We start from the raw sequence: 18,450 nt of genomic DNA on the forward strand, positions 1-18,450 counted from the left end.
TTATATCCTTTGATTTTTTATACCACTAAATATTTACAATAACGAATAACTTTTTATATAAAGTGCTCTCTCTGTACACGTACGTAGCATGGAAATTCCAAAAATCACAGGCGCAACTGGATAAAATATACTGAAATGTTTTTTTACTTATTTATTAGTATTTAGGTCGTTTACTATCCCACGATCAAGTAAAGACCGCCTACCTTTTGCACACATAGATGCTCTGAACTCAATAAATATTAGAAACAATTCTTTTGCATGCATCTAGTGAATTTTGAAACCTACCGCATTAATACTGGATGAGGTTGGCATACGAAATATAAATGATCAGACTGCCTAATGCGCACATTAATGTACACAATATTCAATAAACGGATAATCGATTTAGTTAGTTGACATAAAATCCACATTCACCACATTCATGCACTCACATGAAGCTAACCTAGTTAAAATGTTGAAGTACTTGCGTATATCACCTCGCCTGTCAACTAATGCAAGAAATATACAAAGTATAACAGACATAATCAACGAACTGCATTATGCAGTCCTCCTTGAGATAAGAATATAGTGAATAAATTCCCAGCATTTACTGATTCCAAAGGTTCATCACCATATTCGCAACGACATACAATTGGTTCTTATGACAAACGAGATAAATCCGTGCCTTTACACATTATATTTTAAGATTCAGTCTAATATTATCCTCCCATACATGCCTAGATCTTCCAAGTGGACTCTTCTATTACCAGTTTCTGACTAAAATTGTGTACGCGTTTGTCAAGTCCTTCATGCGTATTATATAAATCGTCTATCTCATTCACCTTAATCCCAAGACACTAATTATATGCGGTAAGGGTACGGGTATAGTTTAGAAACTTATTAAATATATAAGGAATTAAACAGTTCTTAAACAGCAAATTTTATTACTTTACTAATGTCCTCATTTATCAATGCCACTTGACAACGATTGGCACCACTGACCCTATTAGCAAAGGCAAAATTCTTGCAAACGTGCCGGAATTGTTACAACATATGTAAATTTCTTAAAATGTTTTCCTTCTTGTGCGTTCTTCAGCTATCCTAAAATATATTTCATCCGTTATTATTCTTCTAACAAAGCTCCCTCGCCATTCAACTACCGTTTGAGTGCTGTTAAAAATCTAAATTATGTGTCATTTACAATTTTTAATGGTCAACTAAAACATCCACATTTCTTCTGAAATGCGTGCATTTTACGTTAATTATCATTATCTAAATAGAATTAAAAGAACTGTGGTTAAAATAAAAAGAACTGATTTATTAATCGACGCAAACACTCTTATCGTGGATTTCCAAGTCCAGTCAGTAAAGCATACAGCTGGTACTATTACCCCTGTAATCTTTACAACCCCCTCGCTAGTATATCGACGCCCGCTCCACACAAGAGCTGACAATCTAGAGGTGGGAAGGAAATGTGCGTCTACTCCCACGAAAGCAACGAATAATTTATAAGCCTCACAGCCGTCATAAGCTAGTCTTTTCGTCTCTCCCTTACGCCCACAGAGGGTGAATTGTGTGATTGCCGTGCTTTGCGAACCCTCGTCTGACGATGCAGCAAACCCGATACAAGAAAGATGACAATAAGGAATTATTACACAGGCCACTGACAACTTCACAACCTTTGCAGTCCACTGCTGATCCGGGCGGATTTGAAGAAGAAGAAGAAGAAAAAGAAAGAAAGAAAGAGTTATTATATTCCGCATACACAACGTATTATACAACGATGGTAAATTGTGTGTGACATAACGTATTAAAAAGATTCTGAATGTTTTATTCCACCGAGATTTTATTGCGGAGCAAAAACAAATCATAATGAGAAATTAAAAGATCTATAATTGTCACATACTTTGTATTACACTGAATGCCAATTCTAAAGTCCCTGTGCAGCACATTCAGTGTTCTAGACCAGTGGTATTCAACCTTTTTTGTTCGCGTACCCCGAGATATAATTTCTCTTCAACTTTGTACCCCCAAAGTTGTTGGTGTATAATTCAAGTTATACATAGTATATAATCTACATCTAAAATAAATTAAATAAATTACATTACTGATTATTCAGTGTTTATCATAATTTTTTTTTTTAAAATTTCACTTACCCGCTAAGATGTCTTCGCGTACCCCAGGTTGAATACCACTGTTCTAGACGGCCTCTTATTAGGACGATTCCAAATTAATAGTTTGCTAGCGTTCATGTTTCTCCCATGTGCGCTATATACCACACTCAGGAGAACCACTACGTGAATCATTAAGGTCAAAACAAAAATTGAGGGTCTATAAGAACAGGGTGCTCAGAAGAATATTTGAACCTAAGAGGGATTTAGAGATAGGAGGCTGGAGAAAATGCATAATGAGATGCTTCATGATTTGTACTCTACACCAAACATCAACAGGATGATCAACTGAAGATGAGCGTAGCAAACAGCGAGCTTAAGAGAGATAAGAAATGCGCGCAGAATGTTAACTGGGAACTCCTAAAGGGACGAAAGTACTTGGAAAACTAAAAATAGACGGGAAGATAATACTAAAATGTATCTAAATAATTTAGGTAGGAGGGTGTGGACTGGATCAGGACAGGGACCTATTGGCATAATTTCTGAAAATGATAATTTATAACTTAGGTTCATGAAAGTCAGGTAATTTCTTTACTAGCTGAGTTTCTTAATGACTGTTTTATGAAATTAGTACCAAATGGGTTGTTAAAATTATGAAGTTCACCATTACGAAATTCCAGTCACCAGATCCTTCATGTCTAAAGTTCAAGAATTTGCTACGACACTCTGAAACAACTTCCAAGTTTTGCTATTTTCTCATGGTAAGAGAACACGTTCTACAGCAACATAATTAAATATACAAAATTATAGTTTTATATAGAACCTACAGTAAAAATTGGCAGCATGTAAAACAGAAGTAAAGACGAAAAATTCAAGAACTGATGTAATCACATTCATTCATTCATTCATTCCTCTCCTCAAATACAAAAGAATAATGAGTTGGCTGTGATTAATTTCATTCCAATTATTCACGATTTATGTGGAATTGTTGTATTCGGCCAGCATGATTGACGACGCACGTGTTTGTATGTGCGTTTTCTTGGTCTGCCTCGTTAGTCTAAACATTTCTATGACAGCTTTAAAGAGATTCGTGTCACATTAAACGCGTGTTGTTAGTCTCGTTTCATACTGTAATGCGACAGTGCGTCAAAAGCACCAATTAATCGTTAAGACTCGTGCTTATAGATTTAAACTCGAAGGACGAGAAGGCAACATTTAATATACAGATCCAAACTGAAGTGAAGGAATAAGTCAAATATTTATCAATAGTAATCCTACGTAAAAACCTCAAAACGAATTGAAATAAAGTTCTGAGCGACGACCCTGGTACGCTGCCTATAAAGTTAGCTTCATATGAGGAGGTGGAACGTTCTTGTTAACCGTGTTAGCCCGGCTAACATTTTGAAAAATTAAAAATTAAAAATCTTCTGTCATACTTCCATGATTAAGCGGCACTCCATACACTGACACACAGCAGAACCGATCAAGTAAAGTTTATCGTTAGCCAGCTGGCAGTCAGCTTATTAAACTTCATAAAAGAAATTAGCATGTCCTTACATAATATACAACTGATACATGAATTATTATAATGTAACAACGAATTAAGCACAGTGATACCACAGAAGTCAGAAAGTGGGTCAGCGTTTTGTTGTCTTCGGACATTTCATTGCATAACGTGAAGCTTGCATATCAAATAGGTTACTGCAGTTAGTAAACTGGTGAAACACTTATCCTTACTTGCACGATATTTTTATAGCAGGTCAGAACGTCTTGCTTCTTTAAAGAAGGGAATCGATTTACAGAACAGCCGTTACTCAAACCAACTGTGAAGATGAAGACGATATTTTCCTCCGAAACGTTGTTAAACCACCTGCAACATTAAACTGCGTCATATGACGATTATCGAAAATTAAAATAACCGAAAATCGAATTCATATTAAAAATCGTTAAAAGTGTTACCATCATTTCAAGAATTTTATTTTCCGAAATGCTGCCCAAAAAGTGTAAACTTAAATGTAAACAAAATTGTAAATGTACCTGATGTCTTATGGGTGTGAAAACTTGTCTTTACATCAGGGGAAGCAAATGCATTGAGGACGTCAGAAGATACGGTGCAGAGGAGAATAAGCGGCTTGTAATTAAGACAGAAAAATGAATAACGAAGATCTTCACAATTTGTATTTTTAAGAAGTATTTATTATAGTGATCACGGATGAAACAGATGAGAAATTCATACAAAATGTTGGTTATAAAACAGTAAGAGTAGAGGCCACTTGGAAGACTTAAGACATAAATGATAGAATCTTAAAGAAGTACGTGATATATGGTCCTAGGTCAGGATAGGATCCAGTGGCTGGCTTTTGTGAAAACGGTAACGAAACCTCAGGTTCCTCAAAAAACGCAACAATTTTTGACTAGCTAAGCAACTACTGGCTTCTCAAGAATGCCTCTACTCCATTCAATTATTTTTGTCACCATACTGAAACTCGGGACCTTGTATTGAATGAGAGTTGTCGCCATTTGTCAAGCTCACATGACCATCTTACAATGACAGGAGCTTTAGTTACGAAATTTCACTAATATCCGACAGGTGTTGTCGATTACATTGGCGCTCGTTCTTTGGAGATGTAGGTCAGAGGGTTCCTAAGATACAACAGAAATACTTCGGAACCTCTAATAAAAGGAAACAGTTAGAGGACTCTAATACCAACTAGCATTAACTAACAGACAGAGAGACAGTAGGGCAATTAGGTTCATCGGTGGCGTTGAGATTTACGTATCGAAACTAAAGCATCTAGAAAATAGAAAACAGTGCGTGTCCCTAACCAATATATCATCTTCCGTCTTTATTGACACCCGTGCGGAATGGCCAGACTCAGTTAAGCTGCTTTCACGTGGCACATACGGCTTTAAAAGCACTGTTATGGTTCATCGGAATCGGAATAAAGAGGGAAAATGTGAGGGAGGGATAAGTATAATGACCAACCTGAGATTGCAAGAATTCAATAACCTTTTTTATAGACTTCTTTAATGATGAGACCGACTAAAATGTTTCCATCAATCATGTCACATTCCTTTTACGGCAATAGAATATGACTTGATACAATGAAGTAACACCGCATTAATATTTGTACTAAAAGGGGAAACATAACATGGCCATATTTCATCCACTTTTTTATAGGTCAATAATGACACACATGATAGTCACTTTCCTCCAAAAGTTTTCAAACAAGTTCCGATCGCTGATAAAACACAAAACACATTATGCGACTAGAATAATAGAACACAGACTTATCTAATGTAGATTTCGCTTACAACGATCTGTGATATAAACAGACAATCGAAGTAATCAAGGATCAGAATTACTGTTCGTGGGAAAATTTTGTACACATTTCTCATCTCATCATTCCCGAATGTGCTACATGTTCAGCCATCAGACCTTTCTGAATTTATCACGCTAGTAATATTAGGTGAAGCGTAAACGATTAACCCGATAAATACTTCCTTAACGTCTACAGAAAATTGGTGAAGAACTTCATTACATTTTACCGAATAGTATATGTGGGTAATTCCTTGACTGAGAGACTCAGCTCCATGGAAATTATAACACGTAAAATTGAGATTTCTCAGTTCTGACGGCGATGAGTCTGAAGATGGCTGTATTCTGGTAGAAGCTTATCAACGTTTCAGATGCAGCAAGTACCTCTGAAATTGTTATCTAAAACCGTTCTCTTGGACTTGGACAAAATAACAATTTTCCTTATTAAAGTTCAAAATCGTCAGAAACCTTCAGACTTCGACTGCAACATTTCCCAAACCCTTCCTTCAGCAACAGAAGATGACAGATATGCTCACTGGGATTATAGTCGTGGTTTGCGGCAATTTGTCGTCTTGTTGAGTCTTCTATCTAATTACCATGTTCGACATTAATTGACGTCGTATTGCGTCCAGCCATTAGCTGCATGGCGTTTCAAGTCCGGCATTTATAGATTGATCCAATAGCTTGCATTATCTAGATTGTTGCCTCGTCCAAGGGCTGAAGTGATTCTACGTACTAGTGTATATTTTAGAAACACACATGTAGCCACGGACTGGCTGCAGCCACAATTAACTAAGCGAAAAGTACGATCGATCAGAATTAGAGTGAACTTAAACGACTATGCAACGTTTTCTGCTCTGTTATAGCCCGCACACTTATGAAGATTGCCACGGAATCAGAGTATACATTGTAGAAAATAAATTATATAGTCTCTGTTTTAAATGGAAATTTAGTTACTAACGATTAGTTTAAAATGAAAACGTATTAAAGTAACCGTGCTGTAAATGATGTAAGCTACTGCATTCGTCAGAGGCGATTTCATTATTGATTAGCAGACAGCCAGCAGTATTACTGCACGGGAATTCGACAAATACATTTTTTATCCCAAAGCTTTCCATGCGCCTGCTCATTCGATAAGTATCTTTGAACATTAAACAAAATATTATCATCACTAAACCAAACAACCTCATGAACACGAAACCAGGACAGTTTTTCGAGGTTGTGGCCTTTGATCCTGAAATCTCCTCGCTGAAACAAACAACTTTTGTCTTGGCGTCGTACTTAGTTTCCCAGCTACAGGAATCGCTCTCATCAGACCTCGAGCTCAAGACACTTTTCGGAATATTGACCCTCGTATATTATTTTCATGATATCCAGGAATAAGCATGCCAAGTTTGATCCGTATTAGTCCATCCCTTCTCGAGCTATAAACGAACATAAACATAGACCCATAATTCTCAACATTACATTTTATAATTAGACTGTAATTCACGGACGCCTTACAACATTCATATTCAGTTTCTAACATGCCATATCGCCTAATAATCTACAACTCTGACGAATACTGCATTGCCTTCGAATAACATGCACAGTACTCGTATATGTCCTTCACGTCTGATTAAAGTCGAAAAAACTACGAGTACTTTTATCCTTGTCACTGCATATATAAACGTTATTTACTATTTCGGGGCATTTTCTTCGAAAGTGAAATATAATTTGTGTATATACATTTTATTTAAAGCCAACATTTTCATATGAATGTATTTTTCGTCAGCATACCTTACTACAAATGTATTAATTTTAACATAACACTCCAATATATTTAATTCAATGTTATTGTTCTTTGTCACACATTAATAATTGTTATATTTGCATAACATTAATTTAAATTCCTTATGTTACGAACTAGTCACAATTATATGACGGTTCATATGACATGTGTTTTATAACTTAAAATGTATTGCATATTATATTTCACTGTATGACGCTGTTGGAACAACTGCAGCAGACACAAATAAATCAAATTACAGTAAATAACACAAAGTAATTCTTCATCTATAACTAAGAAAAGCCTGATTTATGTGAAACTAATATGATTCCGTCAATTTCTGCGTATTTAGAAACCTGAAGATAACTTTAAGAAAGTCTAAATATGTAGTTTTTCTATCTCAAACTTTACAAAAACATACGAAAATTTTGCACATTTGGTACAAAGGATTTTATTGCTGTTGTGTTTAGATGGTTGTTATTTCCTGGTATCGCATTACAATCGCATTTAATTAAAATGTTATGATAAATTTTCTTCCCCAAAGTTTCTCAACATGGCAGTCGTCTGACACTTGAGACTGCCCTATGTTCTAGCCAGCAATCTTCAATGAAAATTAATAAAGGAAGTCATGACTTCACCCTTGTTTATTGGAATTATAATATAAACTAAAACAATGCTCTTGTGAACTCAGAAAAAATAAAAGTTATATGCCTGAAGAACAGATAAACTCTGGTAATAATTTACTTGTATTATTTGAGGTTTTCACAGAGGTGAGTATGAAGATTTCTGTCTTCTGGGTTGTTGCGCCGTGTAGTCTGGTCGATGTTTACCAACGTTTCAGAGGTCATACTGCCTCCGTCATCAGGGCGATTCATCTACCATAATACACAGCGCAACAACCCAGAAGACAGAAATCTTCATACTCACCGCTGTGAAAACCTCAAATCTTACATTGTGAAGAAAATATTTACACTGTTTGTCCTGCTTCGGGTATATTTTACTTCATTTTACATCAGTACAATTGTGGGTGGAAGATAATAAATTACGAAAGAATATGCCCATATGTCTTTCGAGTTTCCACTAAGAATAGATCTGCATAAGATATCTGCACTACTTACGTCCAACTGAGATACATGCCAGTACTTATGTAACATGCAGAACTACCTAATGAGCTTTAGAAATACCACGCACATGAATTAAACTGTAGATTCCATCATCGGTGTATTCCTTTGGGGACAAAGGGCTCTGAAAGCTTCAACTGAGTAACCCGTCGTTGATATTTCAACCCATTACACAATATGTAATGACCAAATGTTAAATATGCCCTAGACATTAGCAACAAACAACCTCGAATAAAGCAAATCACTAACGTCACCTCTTCCAAAGAGGAAATATCCAATAAACCAAGAGCACGAATCAGCATTAACATGATCGTTATCAACTGCATTATACCAGTAATAATTGCTAGAGCCATTTGTGCAACACACATCCACCCTATTGTCTCCCCACTACAGAGTAAAGAAATGAGAACGATGAATTGTTAATGAGGCCGTGTGGTATGGAAACACCGAAGCACTGCCGTATCGTGTTCGTAAGAAAACTCTTGACTGTTATCTTCAGGGTGGAGAAGCTCCTCTTAGATGAGTACCAGGTACCATAGCCTGCAACAGAATGTAGGTTCCTCCCACTTCATAAATCTAGACCAGAAACGTCAAACTCGAAACTCTCTTCGATGTTTTACGCGGCTCGACTCAGTTCTCAAATTAACAGGATGTGAATCTCCAGATACCCAAATTCTAATAAACTGTAATTTTAAAATGCATGTGTGCCGCTGTTTTATGTTTTGAAATGAAGTGGAAACGTGTTTAAATTAAATTCACATTTGGGTGTGTGCGCACTCGCGCTTGTGGGAGAATATAGGACATAAAATACATCTTAACCTTAAACCTGGAATTAATTAGTATATATAGGTGGTTATGGTTTTTTCCGCCCATGTAACAATCACCTCTTTTTAAGCACCCTCAGTAGAGTTTCACACGCCCATTCTGGAGGAACTGATTTCCTGAGTCCACGTCGGGTAGGCCGAAGTCAATAAATCTAAGTATGCCACGCAACATCTCCATTTAATTTCCGTTATGACAGTACTTTGAGGAGAAATTCCTAGTGTCTGTGACTTCGTACAGGGTTCTAAGGTAACAGTAGTTTTTTATGAATAAGACTCCGATACAAATTACGAAATTACCAAGCAGACAGACTGTTTCTGCATGGTGATGCATACTGCAGAGCATAATAAATAGAATAACATCCTTCTTTGCCTCATATTTATAGATGTTTGGGTCGATTTATTGATCAGTAATTATTTTCGAAGCTGTATAAAGCGTGGGCGTTATGTAATGTAGAATGATTAGGCCCATAAACGGACAATTCAAAACAATGGGTGGAAGTGACAGTTGTAGATGATCTACTGGTTGTCGAGTAGATACATAGAAAGATATAAAGGTTTCAGAGAAATATGCTGTTTCCATCTTCAGAGCTTCAACTGGGCGTCAAAACCGAGGAGAAATACATCGTAATCATCACCACTGTTAGAGCCGATAATGTCAGGAAGTAATCGTTGTCTAACGAACTAACCCTGATAACAGAATCCGAAGTATGAACATGAAAATGGCGAAGCTTCCCTCTGTTACATTTCATCCAACTCACAACCTCGAAACTTATTTCCTTTTGGTTAACCTGAATGTTATTTATCCAACTTCTCTTTACTCCAAGTGATACCTTTGCAAGAGGATTCCCTTCTAAAAGGCTGTATACGTTTCTCATACCCTGATTTGAGCTACATGCATTAACCATCTTAAATTCCAGACCTCACTACCTGAAATCGTAAAAACGATTAATCGCCCTGATGATGGAGGCAGTAAACACTTCCGAAACGTCGGTTAACTCCTACCGAACTACAATGCACAACATCCCGGAAGACAGCCATCATGAATATAGTGCATTTTTAATGTTGTAAAAATACACCCATCACTGCTTCAACCAGACCAATGCGAGAATGCTACCACGAGCCAGCAGGTTGGGTCAAGTCCCTTATTCTTTCCAGTTGGGTCGAGCTGAGAGTGAAAATTGATTCTCGATATCGTCCACATGACGCTAACGATCGTCTCTGCATGGCAGCTTGTCCAATGATGAATGCAGCCACTATGACGAGTGCTCTGCCATTTCTAGCCAGACATTCCCCTCTTCATCGTTACTTCATTTCCTCCCCCCTCCCTCCCCCCGTTTGTCTACAGGGCCTACGTGTGTGTGTGTGAATAAACACTTAAAAACTTATTTCAATGGAGTGTCGTTTAAGCAAACAGATTTGTGTAATTACGTGCCAACTGCCAAGAGCATAGCACAAAGAACTCGCCAAACAAGAACTTAAGCAAACTACAATTTGCGACATTCTGTCAAAGGCAGATAAAGGAAAACAGTTTGCAAAAAGGAAAAAAAAATCTCTAAGTTGAAAGTAATTCAACGTATTCAACGACGTAGCGAGCACAATCCATGTAACTTGAAAATCGCGTAGTCGGAAAACTTTGGTGAATTTCCTCTTCCGGATAAGGTTTTGATCATCCACAAGACATCATGCAAATTTCTCATCAAACACATTTTGCGAGAATACGATAAATGTAAGGCCACGGTGGTCTAGCGGTTAGAACGCTGGCCTTGTAATCTTGGGGTCTCGGGTTCGATTCCCGGCGGTGCCCGAATTTATAACTTGTGTTGGGCAAGGCCGTGGTCTAGGCAACCGGAGTTTTCCTCCGGGGGCTTCCCCGGTTTCTCCGTGGCATCCCAACAATTACTCCATTCACACACAGAAGAAGGCAATGGCAAACCACTTCTGGATCATCTGCCAAGAACGTATATGAACAGGTCCCAGTCCGAGAAAAGGATGGAAGGATCCTGTTCATATGGACCTGTCGTCAGACAGAACACTAAATAAATAATACGATAAATGTAACCCACTTCACAAATTTAAATTGTAAGAAAAGCAGCAGCAGAAGAATAAGAAGATAATGATTAATTATCATATCTACTGTATGGATTCTATAAAATTTGGTCACGAAGATTATGTCACAATAAATCTTCGTGGTCACAGCAGTTTCTTCGTACTTTTTTGCACTATAATACTGTGATACTAAATAATTTGCTCATAAGCAGTTCAACTTAGACCCATTAAGTCATTAACACATCCCTATAGGTATTTTACCAAGCCCTATAATACATACCGGTACTTAAATATACATATGAGTACTTCACATGAAGTTTTATACCTCGCTGTGAAGTTAATATAAAAGTTTGTGACTTTCACATGTTAAACATTGTTTACTATACACGTGCTAAATTTCCTGAACCCCACAGAAGTCAGAATAGATTTGCAGAAATCATTTTTGTGTCACGAGTTCTGATGACCTAAACGAAATAACCATGTTGCTACAAACAAGCTAACATTTCGAATCTTAAACAGCCACTCTTTACAAAATTACATTGAGTAGCTTCATGACCATTTATTAAAGTGATTTTAATTCTTGAAAATCAATCAAATTCGTGTAAAATACGCAGCCACGTTGCGATAATTACCGTCTAATCAATTTATTGGGTTATGAGTGTTTCGTAAACCCGGGTGCATTAATTTATAAACAGAACGACAATGCAATTTTCATGAAATACCTAGTCTTGCCCACATTAACTCTGATAACTACTTTCGAATCGACCGTTTTAGTCCAAAGGCAACAATTAACATTTTAAGCTGTTGAATTTGTTGCTGAATGAAAACGTTAATGATACGCCTTTTTTTCTATCAACCTTCCAGGAAACACGTCAAGGTCCCTACAAATTATTTAAAAGAAATTTAATTTTAATTTAAACCAAAGACATGAAATGCCGAAGAAGTTTAGTCAATGGTGATCGTTTAATATCTGGATGCTAAATTTTAATAAGACATACAGAACTCTCAGAAGCAGAAATTTTACATTGTAAATGAGCAACTCATAGCTGTAACAAATGAAAATTTCTGTATTTCACATGAGAATTGAAGTTTTCAAGGCAGTAAAAATTCCGACTGGTCTTTTGAACGATAGTGCACTCTTGTAGGTGGTTACCAACATGGGGGGGGGGGGGGGGGGAATTCATCTTGTCAGTTTTCAAGGCAGAAATATAATGACCCAATATTTAAACACACTGCATTTTAGAATATGTTATATTATACTATTAAAATGTTTGAAAACTAAGAAGTACAGGAATTAATTTTTGAGCAGTAAATGGTTCAATATTAATAAAAAAGTACCTAATAATAATAATAATAATAATAATAACATTGTACAAATAAGAATCCATTTTATATCCAGGGGATTAACATCCTTGCTAGAAAAACTGGATACCGTAAAGGTATAAGGCCCGTCAGTCGTATGAATTATGTAATATCAATATATATTGTGTTTCATATGGCAACTATGCCTATAATTCTACAGCAAAAATTAGAAAAACAGGCGAAGAATGGGACCGCAATTAACGCTAGTTCAGTTTATCCAAAGTTATTGCTAGTAATTAATTTCTACCAGACTACAAGGCGCTACAACCCAGAAGACAGCCATCTTAATGTCCAGAAAGTTTATCGCTATATTAGTATACCATCATAAAAACATTCATATCTAAGCCTATATACATTATCCAACAGCATTCCAGAAATTATAGGTGTATTCCACAGTCTAGATTAGTTTAAAATGCACAGAGAATATTTTTATATCGTGATGCCAGACCAAATTATTATATTTTTATAATTAAACCACAAGAACCTAAAACGAAAATGTCAGCTTCAGTTTTCCATACATGAATTCAAGTAACAGTTTAATATCAAGACAAAGGTTGCGAACAACAAATCATTATAAAAGGAAACTCTGAAACCTGGCATACATGTGATGATGTCCATAGTGGGGTCGATATCTACAACATTCGACGTGTTGTATTGCACAAGTTAGCCTGCCAGTAACCTATGCATGCAGCATACTCAAAAAACTATTGTTCTCTTTGAGATAGTTTAAGCACGTAATATAAATTGGACTCTCACAAACATGCAACACCTTTTTCAGTAATTACACTAATTAAGTAACGAAGAAAGAGCTTTTCATACGGCGCACGTATTTCAATTATGTCTGACAACGTAATTATTAAAAGCTGTGTAGGAGCTTGGTTCGTCAATATCAGGATAAGACAGCCCTGCTTCCAGTTTCAAGAGCGGCATCTATTGTCAGATTGTCAGCATTAGCGAATAATAATGAACATACGGACAGAACCAGGGATGTCCGTCATGCAGCCAATCACAAGACGTCTGGAATCTGACGGCATAAAAACTACAGACTCACAGACTGGGATACTGGGAACGGCCCGTTCTTCAAGTGCCTGAGCACTGCGGGTCCCAACTTTTCGTTGGCTCGATCTATGGACATTCGGTAGGACTCCTTGGACGAGGGATTGGCCCTTCGCAAGGCCTCTACCTGTACACAGGACAACGCGGACAAACACCCATGGCTTGAGTGGGATTCGAACCCACGGTCCCAGCGACCAAGGCCCACGCCTCAGACCGCGCGGCCACTGCGGACCCCAGACTCACAGACTAAATAATGAATCATTTGAAAGAGCAAAACCTCGATCAATTTCAACATTCTTTCACCTACTAATCGTCTTTTCGTTTGTAAGTGTTCCGTTTTGTTCAGTTTGGAATCGTTTAGATTACAAACCACTTGCGAGACCGAAATTTAGACGAGAGGTTATACTAAAACGGATCTAAAAAGATTGAATGTAAGAGTGTGGAGTGGATTCAACTGGCTCAAAATAAAAACAAGCGGCTGATTCCTGTGAACACAATAATGGACCTTCGGGTTTATAGAACATGAGCCACTTCTTGGCCACTTGAGCGAATGAAGATTACCGACGTTTCAGAAGTGCATATTGCCTTCATCATCAGGGCAACTGTAACATATACAGTGTGTTTTACATAGATGCCTACTGATGTATTGAAGATGTGTTTCTCTCAAATGAACTACATCCAAAAATGTATTTAGGATCATAAAGGAGCCCCTTAAATGAATTCGCGTGAATGACATATACATATGGAATATAAAACTAAATGCCGAGTCTAATCGAAACTGTTACGTACATTGAGACTACTATTTGTGAACAGGCAGACGAATATGAAACACGCGTTTTTAAATACACCAAGAAGCGAGTCAACTCTATCACCTTGGCAAGCGATTCTAGAAAGTCAAAGATTTACTGGGGGGAAAAAAAAATTAAAAAAACCTGCCGCTGAACACTAATACCGGAAATGTACTTAGCCTATTTCGAATAAATCCCCGTCGGTTTTTGATCTAGTATTCTTCTGCAAATTTAGTGACGTAATTAAGTTACTAAACGTCGCGATCGAGGTGTTAACACTCAGTATACGGGGGGTCCCGAGTTAAAATTTCGGCCCGAAGACCTTCTAGCTTTACTAAGCTTTATCCTGATTATCCTCGGTCCTTCCAGGCAAATGCTGGGATATTATCTTAAATTAGGTCACGACTGCTTCTTTCCCAACTCATTATTCATTAAGCATCCTATCAATCGACGTTATATAACCTGAGCTACTGACAGCGTCGTTGAATAAACTATAAATAAGTAAACTAATTTAAGTCTGTTTTTCTCTTACAATTCCCTTGTATGTTCAACAACTCTCACGAAAATCGATTCAATTTCTCCAGCTGCGGCCGTTTCGAAAATCGCGGCTAGGTACAAAAACTTGTAGCCTATTTCAGAGTTCAGAACTTTATTTTATTGATTTAAACATGTCCGATTATTTTATACGGCAGTAATGTGTTTCATATGTTTTGTATTAGAACTGAAGGCGTACTCAGGAAACTTGTTATTCTGATAGTTTCCGTGGTTTTCCTCAGCGCTTCCAGGCGAATCCTATAGCAGTTCCTTAAGTGTCATAATCTTCCCTCGCCGCCTTATCACGCGTCATGTCCACACATCTTATGTGAAGCATACCATAACGTAATACAGTTGATAAAACAGAATTAATCATCCAAAGAAACCCATCTATTCCCTACCGATTTTAGGGGTAATGGCGACAACCACTAAACATAAACATACTGTTTTGTTACGAAAAGGTTTCAGTAAACTGCAATTTTCTTATTCCGCATTTTCTTCCGATCCAATAAGATACTTTTCAACGTCTATACACAACTGAAAACTAAACACATCCGTACACCAGTCCAGAAAAGCGCCAAATTTGTGACACCCCTGCCAAGAGCTACATAAACAATCTTAGGTAATTTGTTTTCCTTGCGACTTGTATGTTGTTCAACGGTTCCTCTAGCAAACAAAACCTGTTCGGCTTACGTCTCATCTGTTTAAAACGAAAGGAAATGAAAAAGAAATCGTAAGAACCTTTTAAAAATATTATAACAGACATGTAAGTTACGGAACTGACATGAAATCCATAAAACCTGCCATTTCTAGGAGCAAAGAAAAGCAATCTAACAAAAGCGTGGACAGGTTGGCTGCTGCCTCAACATACATTTATGTCCAGTGATGTACCGGTAAATATTTACACGCTATCATATTCCATATTACTAGTACCAATGCCACTATATTACGAGAGTTTCGAACAGTCTGTTCCTTTAATCGATTAAATGTTAGTATTTTATACATTCAATTTAAAGGCACAATATGAATGACCACGTACCTTCACAAGAATGCAATAATAATCCATAAAGATACTTAATTAATCTTTCTAAAACATAACAAACTTAAAATATTTAGAAATAACAGCAGGATATTAAACCAAAATTTCGCTTATATTTTATTTTAAATTCTAACTTTCCGTTTATATCCTACTTTAATTCTTAACTTTGCGCCGACGCTTTATAAATTTACACAGTTTGTAAATTTGTACAAAGTTACACGGCGCTACAACCCAGAAGATAGCCATCTTCGTATTCACAGCCGTGAGAACCTTAAATCCTAATCACACACTTTGTTCACAAATAAATGTCATTACACTTTATTTATGATTTTATTGTTTATTTGCTTCGACTTTCCACGCCCGCGTTCGTCCAGTGCGGATTCACCGAAACGTCATTTTCGACATACGAACCTCCGCGTTGAAAGAGTCTTTATCTACTTAGCAACTTTTCAAAACTGGTCAAGATAATGAAATATCATAAACCTACGATTTAATCATAAGCCAATTTCGTCTTCAGTGTAATGTCCTTTATGCCAACAGGAAACGCGAGCATTAAAATCTAAGTGATTTCGAGAAGAGGCCTATCGGAGCATTTTTCCAATTCCGAGACAGTCCCAGACAACGAAAGATCGACACGGTTATTCGCTTCCGTTCTTGCCAAACGTGTTACTTGTAAATGAAATATTTTGCCCAACAACTGAATGTCCTTTGATAGAAAAATAAGACAAACGACTAATGAACGTAGCTTCCGCCTGTAATACGATTAATATTCAAACTGGAGTCACACCAAATATTGTAACGATACCGCTACACAAATCTGTTCGCGTCTTCTTAATATCCTCTTAAGCAATCTCTTTGACATTCACGAAAGAACGCTTATTGCAAAATATACATTAATTGACAATCAATCTGACAGCCCTTGAAAAACGTGGCCGGCCTCATGGGGGTGACGTATTGCCTTGATGGCGTTAGTTCAAGTTCAAGTGATGTGAAGGACTCGATGCCCGCATACTTTCATCTCAACCTTCACAAAGAGTGAATCCAAACACACTTTACCATCGCAACAAGAAATTAAATTGCTTCCACAGAAAGTACTATTTGTGAAGATAACCATCAGATCTGAAACGACATTGGCGTAATAACAACTCACATTGTAACAACATATCCTCAGGAGCAGAACGACTCAAACTCAATTCAATAAATGGCCACCTGTCAGTGACTATCCAAATAATGTTAAAGTGTCATATATTCATGATCTACTACATGAAGACCCAGCACAGCTAAAAGTCTTGCATTTATTAAAACACAGACTCAGTTGAGAATCTGTTTAGAACCATGCCTGAAAGTCCTGCACTTTATCTCGACTGTTTTCTGCGTCATTTCACGACCCAGAATGGAGTATTAAGTTGGCATTACGCCAAATTATTGATGTTAAAATTGCGTGAACAATAAATCGAGAACAATACAAAAGAAGAACGCAATTGTGACTTATTTGAGACAATGCGTGAGTTTATTTGAGGTAATAAAGAGCTGAAATCTCAATAAAAATTTATTTTATCTGGGTACACAGTAAAGGCCACGTGTTTTATTTCAATTATTATAAATTTAAGTATTATATTAGGGCATAATGGAATTTGTAAGTTTAAAAGTGTAACAATGAGAGTTACACTTCTACTAATGTCATGAAATGTGTTTAATTAACTTTTAAAAGTCCGGCGTGCCTTTAGGACAGCACTGGTAGCTATCCCTATTTGGCCCACCGCACACTTTAGAGACATGGTGAGCATCGCATTGTGTAACATGGCTTTGTGATAGTTGTTTTGGGTTCAAATCCATAAAAGCAACGTCAGTATACTCTAGAAGGCCGACCGTATAACCTTAATAAATTGTCTTGTCAAAAGGACCCCTTTCCTTTCTTCTAAAATATGTTTACACAGTCTCCCTTAACAGCTAACATTTAAAAGTGGAAACTGCAGTCTTATTTTCGGCTATGCTCTGTAACTTCACAAGGTTGTAAAGTGTTTTAATAAATTGATATGAAGGGGCACAACTGAAATACTGATTTAATACCGATAAATGGTACTGAATTTTTGTTAATCTAATGTTTTTTTTTTTGGTGTGTTTTATTTAGGCACAATGTAGCGAAACTGTGGGATTTAAAAGCCATGTACTTTATAGGTAAATACGGAGCCTGCTGGAGACATCAGTATAATATGTCTGATTTTTAAAATCCGTTTCAAGCAGAACAATTTCGAAAACCGTAAATGAAATTAAACATTGATGAACCTTAAATATGAAAGTCTCCCTAAGTCACGATACTGCAAAGTCCTTGGAATTTGCATGTTGAAGAAAACCATACGCATACATTGTTAAAAGATTCGTATATAGCTGTCAGTTACAAGTGCGTTTAGTCACATGAACCTGATGAAATTTGCAAATAGAAGTATGGGTTTCAGTATGGATAATTTGCATTTCCCTGCTTTAAGTTTCTCTCGAATTGTAA

At 36.9% G+C, this 18,450-nt stretch overlaps 2 protein-coding genes across 5 annotated transcripts in view; one reads left to right on the forward strand and one right to left on the reverse strand.

Annotated features, from left to right (window-relative positions):
- The window catches only part of LOC110827125 (long-chain fatty acid transport protein 4-like), a 194,267-nt gene that overhangs the window by 123,987 nt on the left and 51,830 nt on the right, over nucleotides 1-18,450 (reverse strand). The gene's annotated exons all lie outside the window — the stretch shown is intronic.
- LOC110827132 (uncharacterized) overlaps nucleotides 1-18,450 on the forward strand; it is a 56,187-nt gene that overhangs the window by 26,682 nt on the left and 11,055 nt on the right. The window contains exon 6 of one of the 2 annotated variants that reach the window (XM_022058506.2): nucleotides 1,543-2,948. The exons of the other annotated variant lie outside the window; for it this stretch is intronic. Coding sequence (XP_021914198.1) covers nucleotides 1,543-1,586 — 44 coding nt within the window. The 3' untranslated portion in view covers nucleotides 1,587-2,948. Of the gene's footprint in view, nucleotides 1-1,542; nucleotides 2,949-18,450 lie in introns of those variants that run through there. 2 annotated transcript variants of the gene reach the window in all.

This window comes from Zootermopsis nevadensis, unplaced genomic scaffold, assembly GCF_977971745.1.
Source record: "Zootermopsis nevadensis isolate Lab colony 2312 unplaced genomic scaffold, Znev_1.0 Znev_ptg000021l, whole genome shotgun sequence".
Taxonomy (NCBI): domain Eukaryota; kingdom Metazoa; phylum Arthropoda; class Insecta; order Blattodea; family Termopsidae; genus Zootermopsis; species Zootermopsis nevadensis.